The sequence below is a fragment of the Hylobates moloch genome, unplaced genomic scaffold (assembly GCF_009828535.3).
Source record: "Hylobates moloch isolate HMO894 unplaced genomic scaffold, HMol_V3 SCAFFOLD_15, whole genome shotgun sequence".
NCBI lineage: Eukaryota > Metazoa > Chordata > Mammalia > Primates > Hylobatidae > Hylobates > Hylobates moloch.
Window position 1 is genome coordinate 4,793,794 of NW_026652290.1, and position 16,411 is coordinate 4,810,204.

The 16,411-nt window shown below is 52.8% G+C and overlaps 1 protein-coding gene across 1 annotated transcript in view; it reads right to left on the reverse strand.

The window, feature by feature from the left end:
• DNAH17 (dynein axonemal heavy chain 17) overlaps window positions 1–16,411 on the reverse strand; it is a 149,833-nt gene that overhangs the window by 44,574 nt on the left and 88,848 nt on the right. The window contains exons 42-51 of the mRNA XM_032177998.2: window positions 14,183–14,465; window positions 13,915–14,088; window positions 13,510–13,717; window positions 12,828–12,993; window positions 8,625–8,727; window positions 8,186–8,333; window positions 7,731–7,822; window positions 5,775–5,936; window positions 4,945–5,109; window positions 4,554–4,745 (exon numbers count right to left, since the gene is read on the reverse strand). Of these exons, the coding sequence (XP_032033889.1) occupies window positions 4,554–4,745; window positions 4,945–5,109; window positions 5,775–5,936; window positions 7,731–7,822; window positions 8,186–8,333; window positions 8,625–8,727; window positions 12,828–12,993; window positions 13,510–13,717; window positions 13,915–14,088; window positions 14,183–14,465 (1,693 nt within the window). The remainder of the gene's footprint in view (window positions 1–4,553; window positions 4,746–4,944; window positions 5,110–5,774; window positions 5,937–7,730; window positions 7,823–8,185; window positions 8,334–8,624; window positions 8,728–12,827; window positions 12,994–13,509; window positions 13,718–13,914; window positions 14,089–14,182; window positions 14,466–16,411) is intronic.

Consider the following 16,411-nt stretch of genomic DNA (forward strand, 5'->3'; position numbering starts at 1 on the left):
GGGGACCACCTGGCCAACATGGTGAAACCCCATCTCTACAAAAAATACAACAATTAGCCAGGCGTGGTGGCGTGCACCTGTGCTCCCAGGTACTTGGGAAGCTGAGGCAGGGGAATCGCTTGAACCCAGGAGGTGGAGGTTGCAGTGAGCCGATATTGTGCCATTGCATTCCAGTCTGGGCAACAGAGTGAGACTCTGTCTCAAAGAAAAGAAATAAAATAAATAATAGTGAAAATGGTCAATTTTATACTATGTATATTTTACCACATATGCAAAAGGAAAGAAAAAAATCTTAAATGGAGACCCTAAAAGAGGCCCTGAATAAATATACTGCAGGCTTGGACTGGGAGCCTTAACAGTCAACCCCCTTTCAGAGTCATCCACAGCAGGATTTAAGGACAGGGCGAGAAGATGATTTCATAGGAATTTTGCAAGAATAAATGAAAAGTTTTTTTTTTTTTTTTTTTAAAGCATGTTACAGAGCAGTAGGAATAGCTCGTTATTTTTGAATATGCCATTTCCACGTATATATACATTCAGAAATGCCTGCCAGTTTCATCCAAGTAGTGATGTGTATTTCCAGCGTTTTGGAGATTTGCTTATCTATAATATTTAATTTAAAAAACAAGAGCTATGGGCTTCTATACTTATTGAAGAGGCTTTAAAAGTGTCCATATAGGCACCCCAATGGCTGCTGCATCCTTCGGAAGCAAGTCCGACTCCCTGAAATCTCTCTGTTCAGAGAGAAACCTCACCAGGCCTCCTCTTTGGGAGTTGACCGGGGACAGAAGCCAGACTCAAATCTCCTATCTTTTGACAAGCTAAGAAAAAGCAAGGGGAAGCTCTGAGCCTGCAAAAGCGGTGGGCCGCAGGTGGGCCGAGGGTGGGCCGCAGATGGGACTTGAGCCAAGGCTACTTCCTTGGACTCTGCCTCGAGGCAAGGGGCGTAGTGTGAGAGCCAGCAATGACCTTGAGTCAAAAACGAATCACTCTTCTCATTTCACAGTGTAGCAAGGACATTGGGTGGAGACTGACTATACCAGAAATCTTTTCCTTTTTCGTTCTTTTTTCTGATTTTACTTTTTTAGAGATAGGGCCTCACTCTGTCGCCCAGGCTGGAGAGCAGTGGCATGATCATAGCTTATTGCAGCCTCGACCTCCTGGGCTCAAGGGATCCTCCTGCCTTGGCCTCTCAAAGTGCTAGGATTACAGCTTGAGCCACCGCTCCCGGCCCATCTGGCTTTCACAGCCACACTGTCCCACGTGGAGTGGCCCTCACCCTCCCCCCTGTGACCGCTGGGCTGTCCCCACCTCACCCTCCCCGCTCACTCTCTGGCACAGTCCCCTCCACTCCCATCCTCTGATGCTGCTGAGGCTGGCCCCCACATCTCTACCCGCATCCTGTCCCTGCACTTCCCAGCCCCATGTGTCCCGCTGTTCACTGGCCGCCTCATCCCCAAGTATCTCATCTCCTCCGGGCCTGGCCCCAGGGCGGTTCTCCTTCACCCTCCCTCCTATCTTGGTTGAGAGCCCCATAGTGCTACTGAAGCTGGAGCTGCCTGCGTCCCTGTCATCACTGTCAGCCAAGGATGGCAATTGTCACCTGCATCTAGGCCCTTCTAGGGACCAGCCATTAATAAGGGGCACAGGCTTCCCTTTCTCTGGCCAAAACAGCAGCAGCAGTGCCTTTCCTTGCCATAGCCAAAGCCACTGGCAGTAGACAGGCAGGACACGGAGCCGAGATTTGGGAGTGGGGGTGTGTGAGACATTAGGGTTAGGGCGTAGGGGTGTGAGGGTTAGGGTTAGGGAGTAGGGATGTGAGGGTTAGGGTTAGGATTTGGGAGTGGGGGGTGTGAGACACGCAGCAAGGCTTCCTCCCTGAGAATAACATGAGGCCAAGCCCCCACCCCACCCGATGGCTGCTTCTCACCCCTCCCCTTTCATTTGCAGGAAGCTGGTGGGGTGGGGGAGGGTGGGGGACCTGAGCCGCTAAGACCACGGCCCCTCATTCTGCTGACAGGCTTTCTGTATAGGGCAGCCCAGCTCTGGCTGTTGACTCAGGCTAGGGGGAAGGTTTCACAGATATAAAAACTCTCCGCCGCCTGGCCCCGGGGGCTGTGTGTGCGGTGTGGGGAGGGGAGCTGGGGTAGCACCTGAAGGTTTCAGATCCTGGACCCCAGCCGAGTCCCTGAGGTCAAGCACGCCATCTCAGCAGGCACAGCCCTCGCTGGCCCTGGTTTCCCCTCCCCCTCCGTTCTCCCTTCTCGTCGCACCTGCCCGCTTTCAGCCTTTGTGGGGTCACAGGGCTTGTGCTCCAGCTCCACCCAGGTCACCCTTCAGCAGTTTCTGTGCTTTCAAACTATCCTTCCCGCGTCCCAGAACACTACCACATCCTGCCCGCTCTATCCCCTGATCAGACATCTTGATGGCATCTCGTTTTCTTGGGACCAAGCCCAGGGCTTTTCACACGGCACACTGTCCTCCAGGGTCCATCCGCCATCCGTTTCCTGTGCACCCCTAGCCTCCAGCAGGTGCCACAGCTTCTGGGACCTACTTTATAATATTACATAATCACAAACATATATGTTACCCTCATAGGGGTGAGGCTATTACTATGGCAGCACTATTAGAACAATAATCGTGTGGAATGGCTCAGGAGTCTGGCTCCCCCAACATAATACAGGAACTTTTAGCCCTGTTTACCTCTGCCCTTAGTTCTGAATCCACAGAAGCGGCTCAAGATATGACAGTGATGGCTGGGCGCGGTGGCTCACACCTGTAATCCCAGCACTTTGGGAGGCCGAGGTGGGCAGATCACGAGGTCAGGAGATCGAGACCACGGTGAAACCCCGTCTCTACTAAAAATACAAAAAATTACCCGGGCGCGGTGGCGGGCGCCTGTAGTCCCAGCTACTCAGGAGGCTGAGGCAGGAGAATGGCGTGAACCTGGGAAGCGGAGCTTGCAGTGAGCTGAGATTGCGCCACTGCACTCCAGCCTGGGCGACAGAGCGAGACTCCGTCTCAAAAAAAAAAAAAAAAAAAAAAAAAAATGACAGTGATAGCAAAGCTGATTTGTGATGGGTGTAGGGGCAGTGAAATTCCACAGTCCAGATCATAGAGCCGCAGCAGCTGATGCCCATGAATAAAATAGTACCGCTGAGGCTGAGGCTGAGCACCCACGATCAGCCCCAGCAGGAAGGATCAGGGAGAAAACCCCCGCAGGGAGGCAGAGCAAGGAAACGATGCCGTCATGAACGTAATCAACATGATTTAGTTAATAGACTAGAGACTTCAATGGAGAAAGCTCAGTACAACTGTATGGCTCCAGGTTCAAACGACACTTCAGTGGCCGAAGATACCAATGTGAACTAGCTCCACCAGATGCGCTGAGAACCCATGACACACTACCGCTCACGGATCCAGAGAACAGGGCTGTGTTCGGGAATGCCCATCTGAGGAGTTCAAAAAAGAGCAGGCCGGCCCCTTTATACATGGAGTAGAATCTGCTGGGAAGGCAGAGAACAGCCATCCAGAAACTGGAGGCTCTCCCAGAGGCTGGCTGTCCCTGGCACAGCCTGCACTGCCCCTCCAGGGTCTCTGCCTGCAGACACCTCCCACTACTCCCAGCATCACTGGCTCCAGGTCTGCCTGCTAAAGCCACCAGCCCAGCGACTATCTCAGGGCCACGTGCTGCTGGAGGGTCCCCTTAGGGTTCCCCCTTGGGTCTGGCATCGTCCTGGCCCTACAACAGCAGCCCCAGCACACAGAGAAGGCATGGCTGTGTAGCATGGTCCAATCAATTTCAGGTCTAATCTCAAGCACGATGATTCCTTCTGACTAATGGCACGCAGTTGCCTGGGAGAGCAGATTTTCAGGAACAAGAAATCAATAAAAACCTTCTCAGCAGTGTGTCTTGGGCATGGGAGACCTTATGTTTACTCTAATGTTTATTTCATTCATTCCAAAAGCAGCCATTCAGCATCTCAGGCATGCAGTTAGACACCCAGTCATGGCTCTGAATTCTGTAATCTGGAGAGAGAATAGGGAATAATTTGGAACACTCAGTGACCAAGGGCAGGAATCCAGTCTCTCTGCCTCTGTGATCTGGGTTCATTCTGTGGACTTGTGTCCATCGAGTAGTCGACAGACACACTCTTCACCTCAGTCACATGGGCACGCACACTGGCCAGAAGATTTCACACCCTTCACCTCAGTCACACGGGCTGGAAGGTTTCACACCCTTCCTCAGTCACACGAGCTGGAAGGTTTCACACTCTTCACCTCGGTCACATGAGCTGGAAGGTTTCACACTCTTCACCTCGGTCACACGAGCTGGAAGGTTTCACACTCTTCACCTCAGTCACACGGGCACGCACGCTGGCCGGAAGGTTTTCTGGCCTCTGCTTTCTAAGATAAAGACCCTTTAGATAAGGACTATTGGTGATGCTCGGACTCCCTGTACTTGCTGGCTTCATTTTGGAAAAGGGAGTGAAGTTTTTCTTTACTCCCCGACCCTACCCCAAAAGGCAGCTTATTGAACAGTAAGCTCTCACCTTGAGGTCGGAGATCCCGTAGCCCTTCTTGAGGGTGATCTGAAACACGTCAAGGCCGCTGATGTACGCTGCCAGGCGGGAGAGGCTCTGTTTGCCACTGCCGCCCACCCCCACCAGCAGGGCATTCCCCCGGGGAGACTCCAGGATGCGATTAATCCTGCAGATGTGAGCCACGGCGTCCTCAAACAGCACCTGCAGAAACCGGAGAGATCCCACAACATCCTGTAGCACCTGGAATCACCTCTGTCACCAGCACAGACTCTGCACACGCTGAGGTGTGCACTGTGCGCCACGCAGCCCCACACAGTGCTACTCGGATGTTGATAATGCAACCGGAGAGGGTGACCCGGTCCAGGTCCCGTGCCTTTGCTATCAGCTCCAGCCTGCTCACCAAATTCATGACTGCGTTAACTTCATTGTAGCTGTCCAGGACATCCACGAGGAGCTTGTTCAGAGCAGCCATGTCGGTTATAGGAACGTATTTGGGATCGCCAATCCCTTGAGCAAAGTGGCAGAAGATATTTGGCTTGGCAAATAAGAGTTCATCACCAAGACCCAAAAAAAAAAAAAAAAAAAAAAGACGATACTTCTGGTTTTTGCCACCATGACCACACAGATAGCTAGTTAACAGCAGCTCAGTACTTTGCCAAGGTAGCCTAGGAGGTCACCCTGGGGTACCAGGCCAAGTCTCCAGGGGCCCAAACCTGCTGTCGTGGGCCCAGCAAACCCTAGAGTGGGAGGGTCTGATCCCTACTGTATCAGGAATGAATTCATAGTCCAAAGAAATGATTCCGCCAAGAACACATGGGACACACCAGCGAGGTACACTGACCCAAGCAGGGCCTTTCTCCACCCCAAGTGGACAGAGGGAGGTGATCACACCCTGATCTACTGAGCGGTCAATTCCTCCTCACTCGGATCCACAGCCATGTGCCAGAATTATCGCGTGGAACCCTCGGACCCACAGCCACGCGCCGGAATTATCCTGTGGAACCCTCGGATACAGCCACATGCCGGAGTTATCGGAATTATCGCATGGAACCCTCGGACCCACAGACATGTGCTGGAATTATCGGAATTATTGCGTGGAACCTAACAGGGATCTTCCCACCCCCAACAAAGGGCCCTTCTGAGAGGGGCTGCAGTTCTCACTAGCCGCCGATGCTCCACCCTCTTGGGGCCATTCTGGGCTCGGCAGAGGGACTGGGCAGCTTGACTTACATCAAAGAACTTCTTGGTGGAGGCCATGGTGACTCTATGCAATGTTTCCTGGTCTTTTTCGTCAACCATTTTGTCACCATACACTCGTTCAGCCTCATGCAGCCAAAGGCGGACAAGGTCCAGTGGGGTTTTCAGAACTTCTGCCGTGGAAAATAAAAGTCCCTGCCCCAAACACGGGATGGTCAGCACCATCAGCTGTTACGAAGGCGAGCCCAGTGCTGGACACAGATGACCCTGAGGAGCAGCCCCCTCCCCCGGGGCGAGGGGACCTGTTCAGCTGTTGGCACAGCATTCACTTGGGGCCAGGGAAGCCACTCATCACGGAGGTCCCACAAATCCCGATGCCAGTGTGTGTGTGTCCTGAGAGATGTGGAGTTTTCCTCATAGGACAGGTTGGGGCCTCATCCTCTAGAAGAGTGAACGGTGAAGGAGGGACAAGGGAGGCTAATTGCAAAGGAAAGCAGGTGACTGATGCCACAGGGCAAGTCACAGGCTTGGGTACCACAGCAAGCCTATCTGGTCCAGTCCTGGCTTGGCCATTTACTAAGCAAGCAACTCTAGGCAAACTCAACAAGAGCTTATTGAGGGCCTGGAATTTCCCAGGCACAGCGATGATGCAACAGACCCTGATGCTGTGGAGTTGACATGCTAGTGGGGGAGGTGGCCAGGTACGCAAAGAAATAAGGTAATTGCACACTATGGTGTGTGCTCTGAATGACACACCCAGGGCAGTAAGATAGAGTGTGAGGGATGAGGAGTGGCCTCTGTGAGAGCGTGGCATTTGGGCTGATACTTTACTTTATTTTTATTGTTACTTTTTGATATGTAGTCTCACTCTGTTGCCCAGGCTGGAGTGCAGTGGCACGATCTCAGCTCACTGCAACCTCTGCCTCCTGTGTTCAAGTGATTCTCACATCAGCCTCCCGAGTAGCTGGGACTACAGAGGCACGCTCCATCATGCCCAGCTAATTTTTGTATTTTTAGTAGAGACAGGGTTTCACCATGTTGGCCAGGCTGGTCTGGAACTCCTGACCTTGTGATCTGCCCACCTCAGCCTCCCAAAGTGCTGGAATTACAGGTGTGAGCCACTGCACCGCTGGGCTGATACTTTATATGGGAGGAGGTGTGCATAACTAAGCCTCCCTCAGCCACAAATTCCTGCTCGGTAAAATGGGGATATAAGCACCAAACTTATGTGTTGTTGGAGGAGGAGAAAATGGGAATGTAAGGGGCCAAACCCAATCCCTGACTCAGAGTAAGAAGTCAGTAAATGGAGGAAATATTATTACCATCACCACCACCATCACTATCATCATAACCATCACCACCATCACCACCATCATCACCACCATCACCACCACGTGGCATCATCACATCACCATCATCATCATTACTGCCATAACATCACCATTATATCACCACCATCGCTATCCTCATAACTATCACTACCAACACCACCATCATCATTACCACATCACCATCATCTATCATCACCACCACCACCATAACACAATCACATCACCACCATCATCACCACCATTGTCACCATCATCACCATTATCATCTCCACCACCATCACCACAATCACATTACCACCACCACCATTATCACCATCACCATCACTGCCATCACTATTACCAACACCATCATTACCATCACCATCACTACCACTAACATACCACCATCACATCCCATCTTATCAACAAATCCCTCTCATCATCACCATCCTCACCATCACCATGCCACCATCATCCATGTCACACACCAACATCATCACCACCATTATAATCATCACCATTACCGTCACCACCATCTACCATCACCACCATTATCATTACCATCACCATCATCACCATCATCAGTCCACACCTCCCTGAGAGCTGTGATGAGGAGAGCACCTGTGGATCAGGCACTGGGCTGTAAGACAGGCATGACATAAAGCTGCAAGAGCAGTACCTGGAAAATGTTGGAAAGGTCCCTGAGGTTGAAGACATAATGAAACTTAATGGCCGTGGGAAGAAATGTTGCTGCGATTTTCTGATGCAAAGCTGTTAGAGGAAAAAGATGCGTCAATTCTCATATACTGTTAATGGCCCCAGGAAGTGCAAGCCTCAAGTTTCTAAAGCCAGTGGACTATGAAATGGTGACAACTGGAGTAAGAAATCTGCACAGCTCTTTGAAGTGGGAGGGAGTTTGCTGTTCTCCTAAAATCATTTGTGTATAGAATTTCCTAGCCTCTACCTCCCCATGAAGCAATTGTATTTCACAATTTCTCCTGTCGAAACATAGCATCATTTTTAAGATATTGATTTAGAATTATACATATTTATCAAGGGAAAATGTGAAGAACCACCAGCCCACAGAGCCGTAGGTTTTACCGATGGGAGAGGGGATGAGGCCAGCCAGCTTACCCAGGGCCGCGGCCACCAGTTGGCTGCTTATCCTCTGGGTAGCCATGGAGACCGAGTGGAAGGCCAGGTGCTGCGTCAGGATTGTGTTGTAGATGGTGGTGAGGGCCTCCTGGCCGGGGAAGCTCACAGCAAACACGCAGAAATGGCGCTACCCCGAAACAACCAAACATTAAAAACATACTTATTTATCTGGAGTTCAGATTTAACTGCATTTTTATTTGCTAACTCTGCCAGTTGACCGGGTCACAGGGAAGGCTGGCTAGCTGCTCGTCCTCCCCATGCCCTGGAATTTTCTGACACATTCTGCAGGGTTAAGGAGTTCTCCAGAGAATGTCGGCCTGCAGCCCTAACACCCTAAACCAAAGCTTTTCCTCTCATTTGCCAGAAGCAAGCCTCAGACTCATGGCAGGAGACGGGGATGAGTGTGGTTTCTGCTTACCTGAAGCCTGGAGTCGATGGTGAAGGATCCGGAAGTGGGGTTCATGCAGGCCACATACTGACAGTTATGGACGTCTTTTAATGTCAGCTTATGTCTGTCATACCTGAGGGGGGAGACCAGCATTCATGTTGTGCCCCCGGCCTGGAGGAGCCATCCCCTGGCCCCACTGTGCTCCCAAGAATGCCCTCCTTATTATTATTTGTTTGAGACAGAATCTCACTCTGTCGCCCAGGCTGGAGTGCAGTGGCACAATCTTGGCTCACTGCAAGCTCCGCCTAATTTTTTGCATTTTTAGTAGAGACGGAGTTTCACTGTGTTAGCCAGGATGGTCTCAATCTCGTGATCCGCCCGCCTCGGCCTCCCAAAGTGCTGAGATTACAGGCGTGAGCCACCGCGCCCGCCTCCCACCATCCCCCCTTCTTTTTTTTTTTTTTGAGACGGAGTCTCGCTCTGTCACTCAGGCTGGAGTGCAGTGGTGTGATCTTGGCTCACTGCAACCTCCGCCTCCTGGGTTCACGTCATTCTCCTGCCTCAGCCACCTGAGTAGCTGGGACTACAGGTGCCCGCCACCACGCCTGGCTAATTTTTTTGTACTTTTAATAGAGGCAGGATTTCACCATGTTAGCCAGGATGGTCTCGATCTCCTGACCTTGTGATCCACCCGTCTCAGCCTCCCAAATGCTGGGATTACTCCATGTGGTTTTAAAAACCCTCCACAGATACTGATAATATGTGAAGCAGCTGCTGTGACTTCATGCTCTCAAGAGAAATTTTGAAACAAGAGGCAAAAGAGTGGCTCAGAGAGCAGGCTGGGGTTTACGTTCCAGCTCTTCCCCTGAGTGGTGCTGGGGCTCTGGGAAGTTGGTTTACATCTCTGTGCCTCAATATTCTCACCTGTGCAATGGGTCATTAGGAGGATAAAATGAGCTAACATATGAAAAAACACTGGGAAGGGTACCTGACATACAGTAAGTATGCAATAAATGTTCACCATGGTTGTCATCAGGATAATTATTAGTGGCTGCTATTATTAAATAAGCTGAATAGGCCGGGCACAGTGGCTCATGCCCATAATCCCAGCACTTTGGGAGGCTGAGGTGGGCAGATCACTTGAGGTCAGGAGATTGAGACCAGCCTGGCCAGCATGGTGAAACCCTGTCTCTACTAAAAATACAAAAATTAGCCAGGCGTGGTGGCGGGCACCTGTAATCCCAGCTACTTGGGAGGCTGAGGCAGGAGAATCGCTTGAACCTGGGAGGTGGAGGTTGCAGTGAGCTGAGATCATCCCATTGCACTCCAGCCTGGGCAACAGAGCAAGATTTCATCTCTAAGATAAAATAAAAATAAAATAAAATAAATGAAATTTAAAAAATAAAATAAGCTGAATAATTTCCTTGATGTCACACCACACTAGTTATTTTTTTTCCCCGAGACAGGGTCTTGCTCTCTCACTCCCGCTGGAGGGCAGTGGTGAACACAGCTCACGGCAGCCGCGATCTCCTGGGCTCAAGCCATCCTCCCAACCTCAGCCTCACACTACCATGCCCAGCTAAGTTTTTGTAGAGACAGGGTCTCACTATGTGACCTGGGTTCAAGTGATCCTCCTGCCTCCACCTCCTAAAGTGTTGAGATACAGGCCTGAGCCACTGCACCCAGCACCTTTGTTTTTCTACCCCATTGTGCACTTTGTGTGTTGGAAGTTGTTGTCTGTTAGTTTCTAGTAATTCCTTGTATATTTCAGATATTAATCCACTGTCAATTTTATACATCGCAAATGTTTTCTTCCATTCTTTTATTTCTCCATTATATCTGTCCATGGAGTCTCTCACTGGGCAAAATTCCTTAATTTTAATTTAAATCACAGCCATCAATTTTTTGCCCTTCTGTGTGTGCTTCTGAAACTTTTGCCTGTGCAGCCCTCTCCTGTGCACTCTTCTCAGGTCACGGATGTTGTCCGTTTGCTTCTGCCCACCTCACAGTTCACCCTTTGCCTGCGGGCTGGTCCTTCCCACGGGCCCCACCCCTGTCTGCCTGACTTCTCTTCCACAGGTGAGCGTTTTCCTGACACATCCACTAAACAGTCCATCCTTCCCTGTTGTCGTGGGGCCATGTTAATCTGATATTCTAGAGGGATCTTTTGAAAACTCAAATCTCACTCTGCCACCCCTCCTGAAGATCCTTCAGGGTCAACTCCAGGGCAGATGTGGACCTAGGGCTGAAGCTTAAGAACCTGGAGGCCCCTCCTTAAGCAAAAATCTTAAGCAAATTTTACAAGGTCACATGACCGTGTGAAGCCTTTGGAAGGGGCCTCGTGAGTTGCAGGGAAACCGAGGCTGAGCCCCCACAGCCCTCACAGTAGACCTACCTGCAGAGAGGAACCGGTGGGCTGTCATGCATGCACCTGCCCTCCTCTCCTGTCTGGGTGCCCTCAAACCTCCCACCCCACACCATGTTCGGTTCTCCTCAAATAATGTCAAACTCTCTTCAGGCTCCCTGCTCAGAGTGGCAGCTTTGTCACCTCCCCCAGGGAGCCACCTCTGATGCCTCCGTCCCCACATCACAGCCTGCAGCCCAGAGTAGGCTTCCTATAGTTGTGAGCTCTGGGAGGGTTGTTTAGCGAGGAAAAGGCAGGTGATGGAGTCAGACATATCTGAACTTAAAATCCAGTTCCGGCTGAGCGTGGTGGCTCACGCCTGTAGTCCCAGTACTTCAGGAGCCTGAGGTGGGCGGATCACCTGAGGTCAGGAGTTAGAGACCTGCCTGGCCAATATGGTAAAGCCCCGTTTCTACTAAAAATACAAAAATTAGCTGGGCATGGTGGCAGGCACCTATAATTTCAGCTACTCAGGAGGCTGAGGCAGGAGAATCGCTGGAACCCAGGAGGCAGAGGTTGCAGTGAGCCGAGATCACGCCACTGCACTCCAGCCTGGGCAACAAGAGCAAAACTCTGTCTCAGAAATAATAATAATAATAATCCAGCTCCGCCACTCATTAGGGCCATGACCTTAAGTAGGCAACCTAACCCCCCATGCCTCCCTTTCTCGGCATGAGGCCAGGCTTCACGAACGAGTGGACTGGTTTCTAGACTCCTTTGGCCTGAGAATGCTCCGGTTTGGCCTGGGCTACTTGCTTAAGAGATAACTACGGCTGGGCACGGTGGCTCACAGCTCTAATCCCAGCACTTTGGGAGGCCGAGGCGGGCGGATCACCTGAGGTCAAGAGTTCGAGAACAGCTTGGCCAACATGGCGAAACCCCTTCTCTACCAAAAGTACAAAAATTAGCCGGCGTGGTGGTGGGCATTTGTATTACCAGCAACTCAGGAGGCTGAGGAAGGAGAATTCCTTGAACCCAGGAGGCGGAGGTTGCAGTAAGCCCAGATCGAGCCATTGCGCTCCAGCCTGAGCGACAGAGCAAGATTTCGCCTCAAAAAAACAAAAAAAACAAAAACAAACAAACAAACAAAAAAACAACTGAACTGAATGTTCTCATCTTTCCAAACTGCAAACCTAAACCTGCCACCCTTAGCTTCTTGGTGCCGTTAGGAGAAAGTCCACACTGTGTCCCGAGGCCCTGGGATTCCGGCTGCAGCTGCCCTGGGCACCCTCTCCCTCTGGCTCTCACATCCCTGCCACACCGGCCTCACTGGGCTCCTTCACGTGCGGCAGGGCCTTTGCACGTGGCAATCTCTCCACCCAGAATGCTCTCCCTCTAAGGTCCCGCAGCCAGCACGACACTGCTGCCAGCTTCCAGCTGCACACTGTCTCCCCAGGGGCATCTCTCTGCTGGGGCTCCCAGCTGGGAGGCTCCTCTGTGACTGCGCTGGGGGTTTTCCTCAGGGCTCTTCCTTTACCGGGTAATGTGCTTCTTCCTCTCCTAGCGGGACAGACACCTCGGTGGAAGGGGGGTCCCCCTCCACTGGGGCTCTAGGCCACAGCTGTATGTTTGTGAAATGGGCGATGGACGAAACTGACACAACCTCTTCCCTGCCCTGGTCCTGCCTCAATGCCTTGTGGCCCCACAAGCTTAGGGGCCCAGCTACGACCCAATCTGTATCTCCCTACCCACGTTGCAGCCCCGCCTCCACCGCCCCACACCAGTCCCGCCCTACTGCCCTGGGGCTCCGCCGCTTCCTGAGCCCCTCCCTGGCCCCGCCCTCACCGCCCCGTGGCCACCCCCTTCCCCCCGGCCCCGCCCCGTCTAACCAGTGCCGGTGGTCCATGTGCTGCCGAATGAGGGTGTGCGGGGCCACCGTCCCATACTTGTCCACCTCGGGCATGTTCATGTCGTCGATGAAGTAGATGAGCTTCTTAGTGCCTGGCGGCCCGTAGTTCCTCCCCGATTTCTTCTCCAGTGGCTTCTCCAGCATCCCTAGAGAGGGCAGAGGGTCAGCCACCCGCCTGCGCCTCCTAAGCCAGAGCCTGTTAGGCACGGAGGGGCGCTACCTGCTCCCCCGGAGGACAGAAGGTGGGACCTGGCTGGGATCCAGGTTTATCAAATGCACCTGCCCTGGGAGTGGCCCTTGAGGGGGCACTGGGTACAGCCCCAGGAATAAATAGAGCGATCAGAGGCGAGGGTGGCAGGAACCTTGCTCTCTGTCACCTTTGGGTCGCCTCAGATTGGCTGAGACACTCCTGGGGGACCTGCTGCCTCGACTGGCCATCAAACCCCCATCACCATGCCCACCGGGGAGCACCAGAAAGAGGGGTCCTGGCTGCTCCTCCTCTGTCTCCAACTCAGGAAGGAGAGGCCAGTGGGTGGGGCGTGGGAAGTGAGGAAGTGCAAGGTGGCTAGCGAGTGCCTGGGCCTGCAGTGAGAGAGGACAGCAGGGAATGCGGGCTGGCGGGGGGCAGCCGGGTAGGTGGGGCGTGGCCGGACCAGCCTCACCCTGCAGCATGGCTGAGGTTGTGTAGAAGTTGAAGGGCACGGCCTGCACCAGGTAGTTGTCGGTGTTCAGGCTTTCCAGCTTGTCCGCCATCAACACCGACTTGCCCGTCCCGGCGTTCCCCACCAGCATCACCGGCCAGGACTTCTGCATGAGCAGGTCCAGGAAGTAGCGGATGCGGATGGTTTCCGTGGTGTGGACCAAAGAGGCCTGGGGCAGGGGAGGGGAGGGAGCTGTGACTCTCAGACACTTCTGCCTCTCATTAGCGTGCAGGCCATGTTCTACTGAAAAGGTCCTACTGTTGAAAATCGGGTGTGTTTGGACGTTCCGTGCAGGCGTGTGGGGGGTGCTGCAGCGATTCCCGCCTCTAAATCGCCAGTCGGTGGCCCTGCTCTGGGGACAGTTACCTGCAGTGGGACATCGGGATCCAGCTCAAAGGAGGGCACTTTATCTGTCCAGGGCAGGAACTTTTTCGTGTCGGGATCAATGTAGTAGTCGAAAATCGTTCCCTGCGAGGGGAACTTGATGGTCTTAAATTCGTTGATCCACCATTTGCTGAATTCCACTCGATAATCTACTAGCTGTTGAGACACAGAAGTGAAAATCAGGGCCCAGCTAAGCGGGATGCCGAGAGACCCTGTGTGTGTGGGTGGCCAGGTCCCCTAGGTGCATCACCTGGTCCTGGAACATGGTACCACCGAAGCCCCAGAAGCAGGCGAACACGAAGTACAGCTCGTACAGCTCCCTGGGGGAGTCGGGGGGCACGGTCTTATCCGTGAGCAGGCACTCCAGCAGGTACAGGATCGTTTGGATCACTGTGATCTCCGGCACTGGTGTGATCTTCTTGAACCCAAAGCGCAGCTTGTCCAGGCACGTGGGCAGGTACTTGTCAAAGAGGATCATCAGGTTGGCCTTCTCTGACTGCACCTGGCGCCTCTCGATCCAGCTGCTCACCACCCTAGGGGTGACAGGAGGTGCCGATGACACAGCTGCTGCTCTGGGTCTGCCAGTGTCCCTTCCTTGGTAAACGCCCCTCCCCATCTCCACCCAATTTTGCTAGGGCTGCCCTCAGGGTCACCATGCCTGCATGGCAATGGGTCCAAACGAGGGTGCCAGAGGGGCCAGTTGCAGGCCCTGCAAGGGCCAGAGGAGGATGCCAGGGTCGCGGGGGCTATGCCCTCTCTGGGGTTGTTAGCTATGGGGGTGCTGTAGGTCTAGAACAGCTGGGAGCCGTTCTTGCTACCGCACGGGAAGCACATACCAAGGGCTGGCGGATGGGGGAGAACAGAAAAGGGGAAAGATCTCATGATGTCATTTGGGGGGCAGGAAGGTGGGGACAGGGAGTAGAAAGGAGAGACAAGGATAGGAGCAGGGACATTTCATTACATCATCTGGACTCCTGGATCCAGCCATGCCTGAAGTACTCCTTGGTGCTTTTTTTTTTTTTTAAGCTCCAGTTAGTTTGAGTTGAATTTGCCATGTTCAGTGTAAGAGTCCAAATCAATACAACCAGCAATCCTTGAAGAGCCACGCTGGACTGTCGGCCACAGACACCTCTGGGTGGCTTGTGTAGAGGTGGCCTGCCACGGCGGTGAGGGGTGTGGACTCTGGGGCCTGACTGCCCAGGCTTGAGTCAGCTCTACCATGGCCAGCTGCTGCCTTAGGCAAGTTACTGCACATGCCTGTGTCCCTGGTTTCTCATCTGTAAACAGGGGTGATATTTCCATGACCCTCATTTCCAAGGACTACATGGGCTGATATTTTTAAAACTCAGAGAAGGGGGCCTGGTCCAGGGTAAGTGTTGCCAAATCAGCATCTGCTAAAATCATCACTAGCGCCTGGCTCCCTCGAGTGCCAGTGAGCTCAGCACGTGCATCAGTTCCAGGATGCCCAGGGCCTAAGCAGGAAGCTCCTGTTAGCCTACACAGCCAGCCTGCCCTGCGTTGACCGACAGACACGCCTCTTTAGACACTCACTCTTTTTTCTTTTTTCTTCTTCTGAGATGGAGTCTTGCTCTGTAGTGCAGTGGTGCGATCTCGGCTCACTGCAACTTCTGCCTCCTGGGTTCAAGCGATTCTCCTGTTTCGGCCTCCCAAGTAGCTGGGATTACAGGCGTGCAACACCACACCTGGCTAATTTTTGTATTTTTGGTAGAGACAGGGTTTTGCCATGTTGGCCAGGCTGGTCTTGAACTCCTGACCTTAGATGATCTGCCCGCCTCAGCTTCCCAAAGTGCTGGGATTACAGACATGAGGCACTGCGCCCGGCCACTCACTCTTCTGTGAGTGTGCTCTGGGGGAGCTCCGCTTCTTCCTAAACCTCTATCCAAGAGAGAATTAAGAGCTGAACATCTTTGCCGCATAGCACCCTGTATTATCCAGTGTAATAGAGTAAACCTTTATACGTCTCTCAGCGAAGCAGAATGTCTCCATGCCTGTCGCAACTAAGAACTGAATTCCGAGTCCAGTTGGTCTTCAGTAGGGGAGACCGATTTTCAAATCTATGCAGAGGCTGCTGCTTTCTGCCTTCTACTCTGAAGATGTTTGTGTCAAATTTGTCATGCTGCCTTGGTAGGAGTCATTGAGTGCAGTTGATGTGTGTGCTGGCTCTGATATGCACAGCACAGGCTCCAGGAGAGACACATGCTTGTGAGACAGGCCGACTTTCTCACCTCGGGTCCATACGGCTTCTTGCCCTGTCCCCAAGGCCGTCCTGGGTGTATCGGGCGTCCCTGCCCCTGGCAGCTGCCTATACGAGGGCTGCTCCTGCTGTCTGGGGACCCTATGCCTGCTTCTTGTCCACTTCCATTCTCTCCTCTGCCAATACTCAGGTGTCCTCCTCCTGCTTCCTCCAGGTCACTCCTTGGAGGTGTCCAGTTCCTGCCTTGGCCCGTGCTGGCTTTGT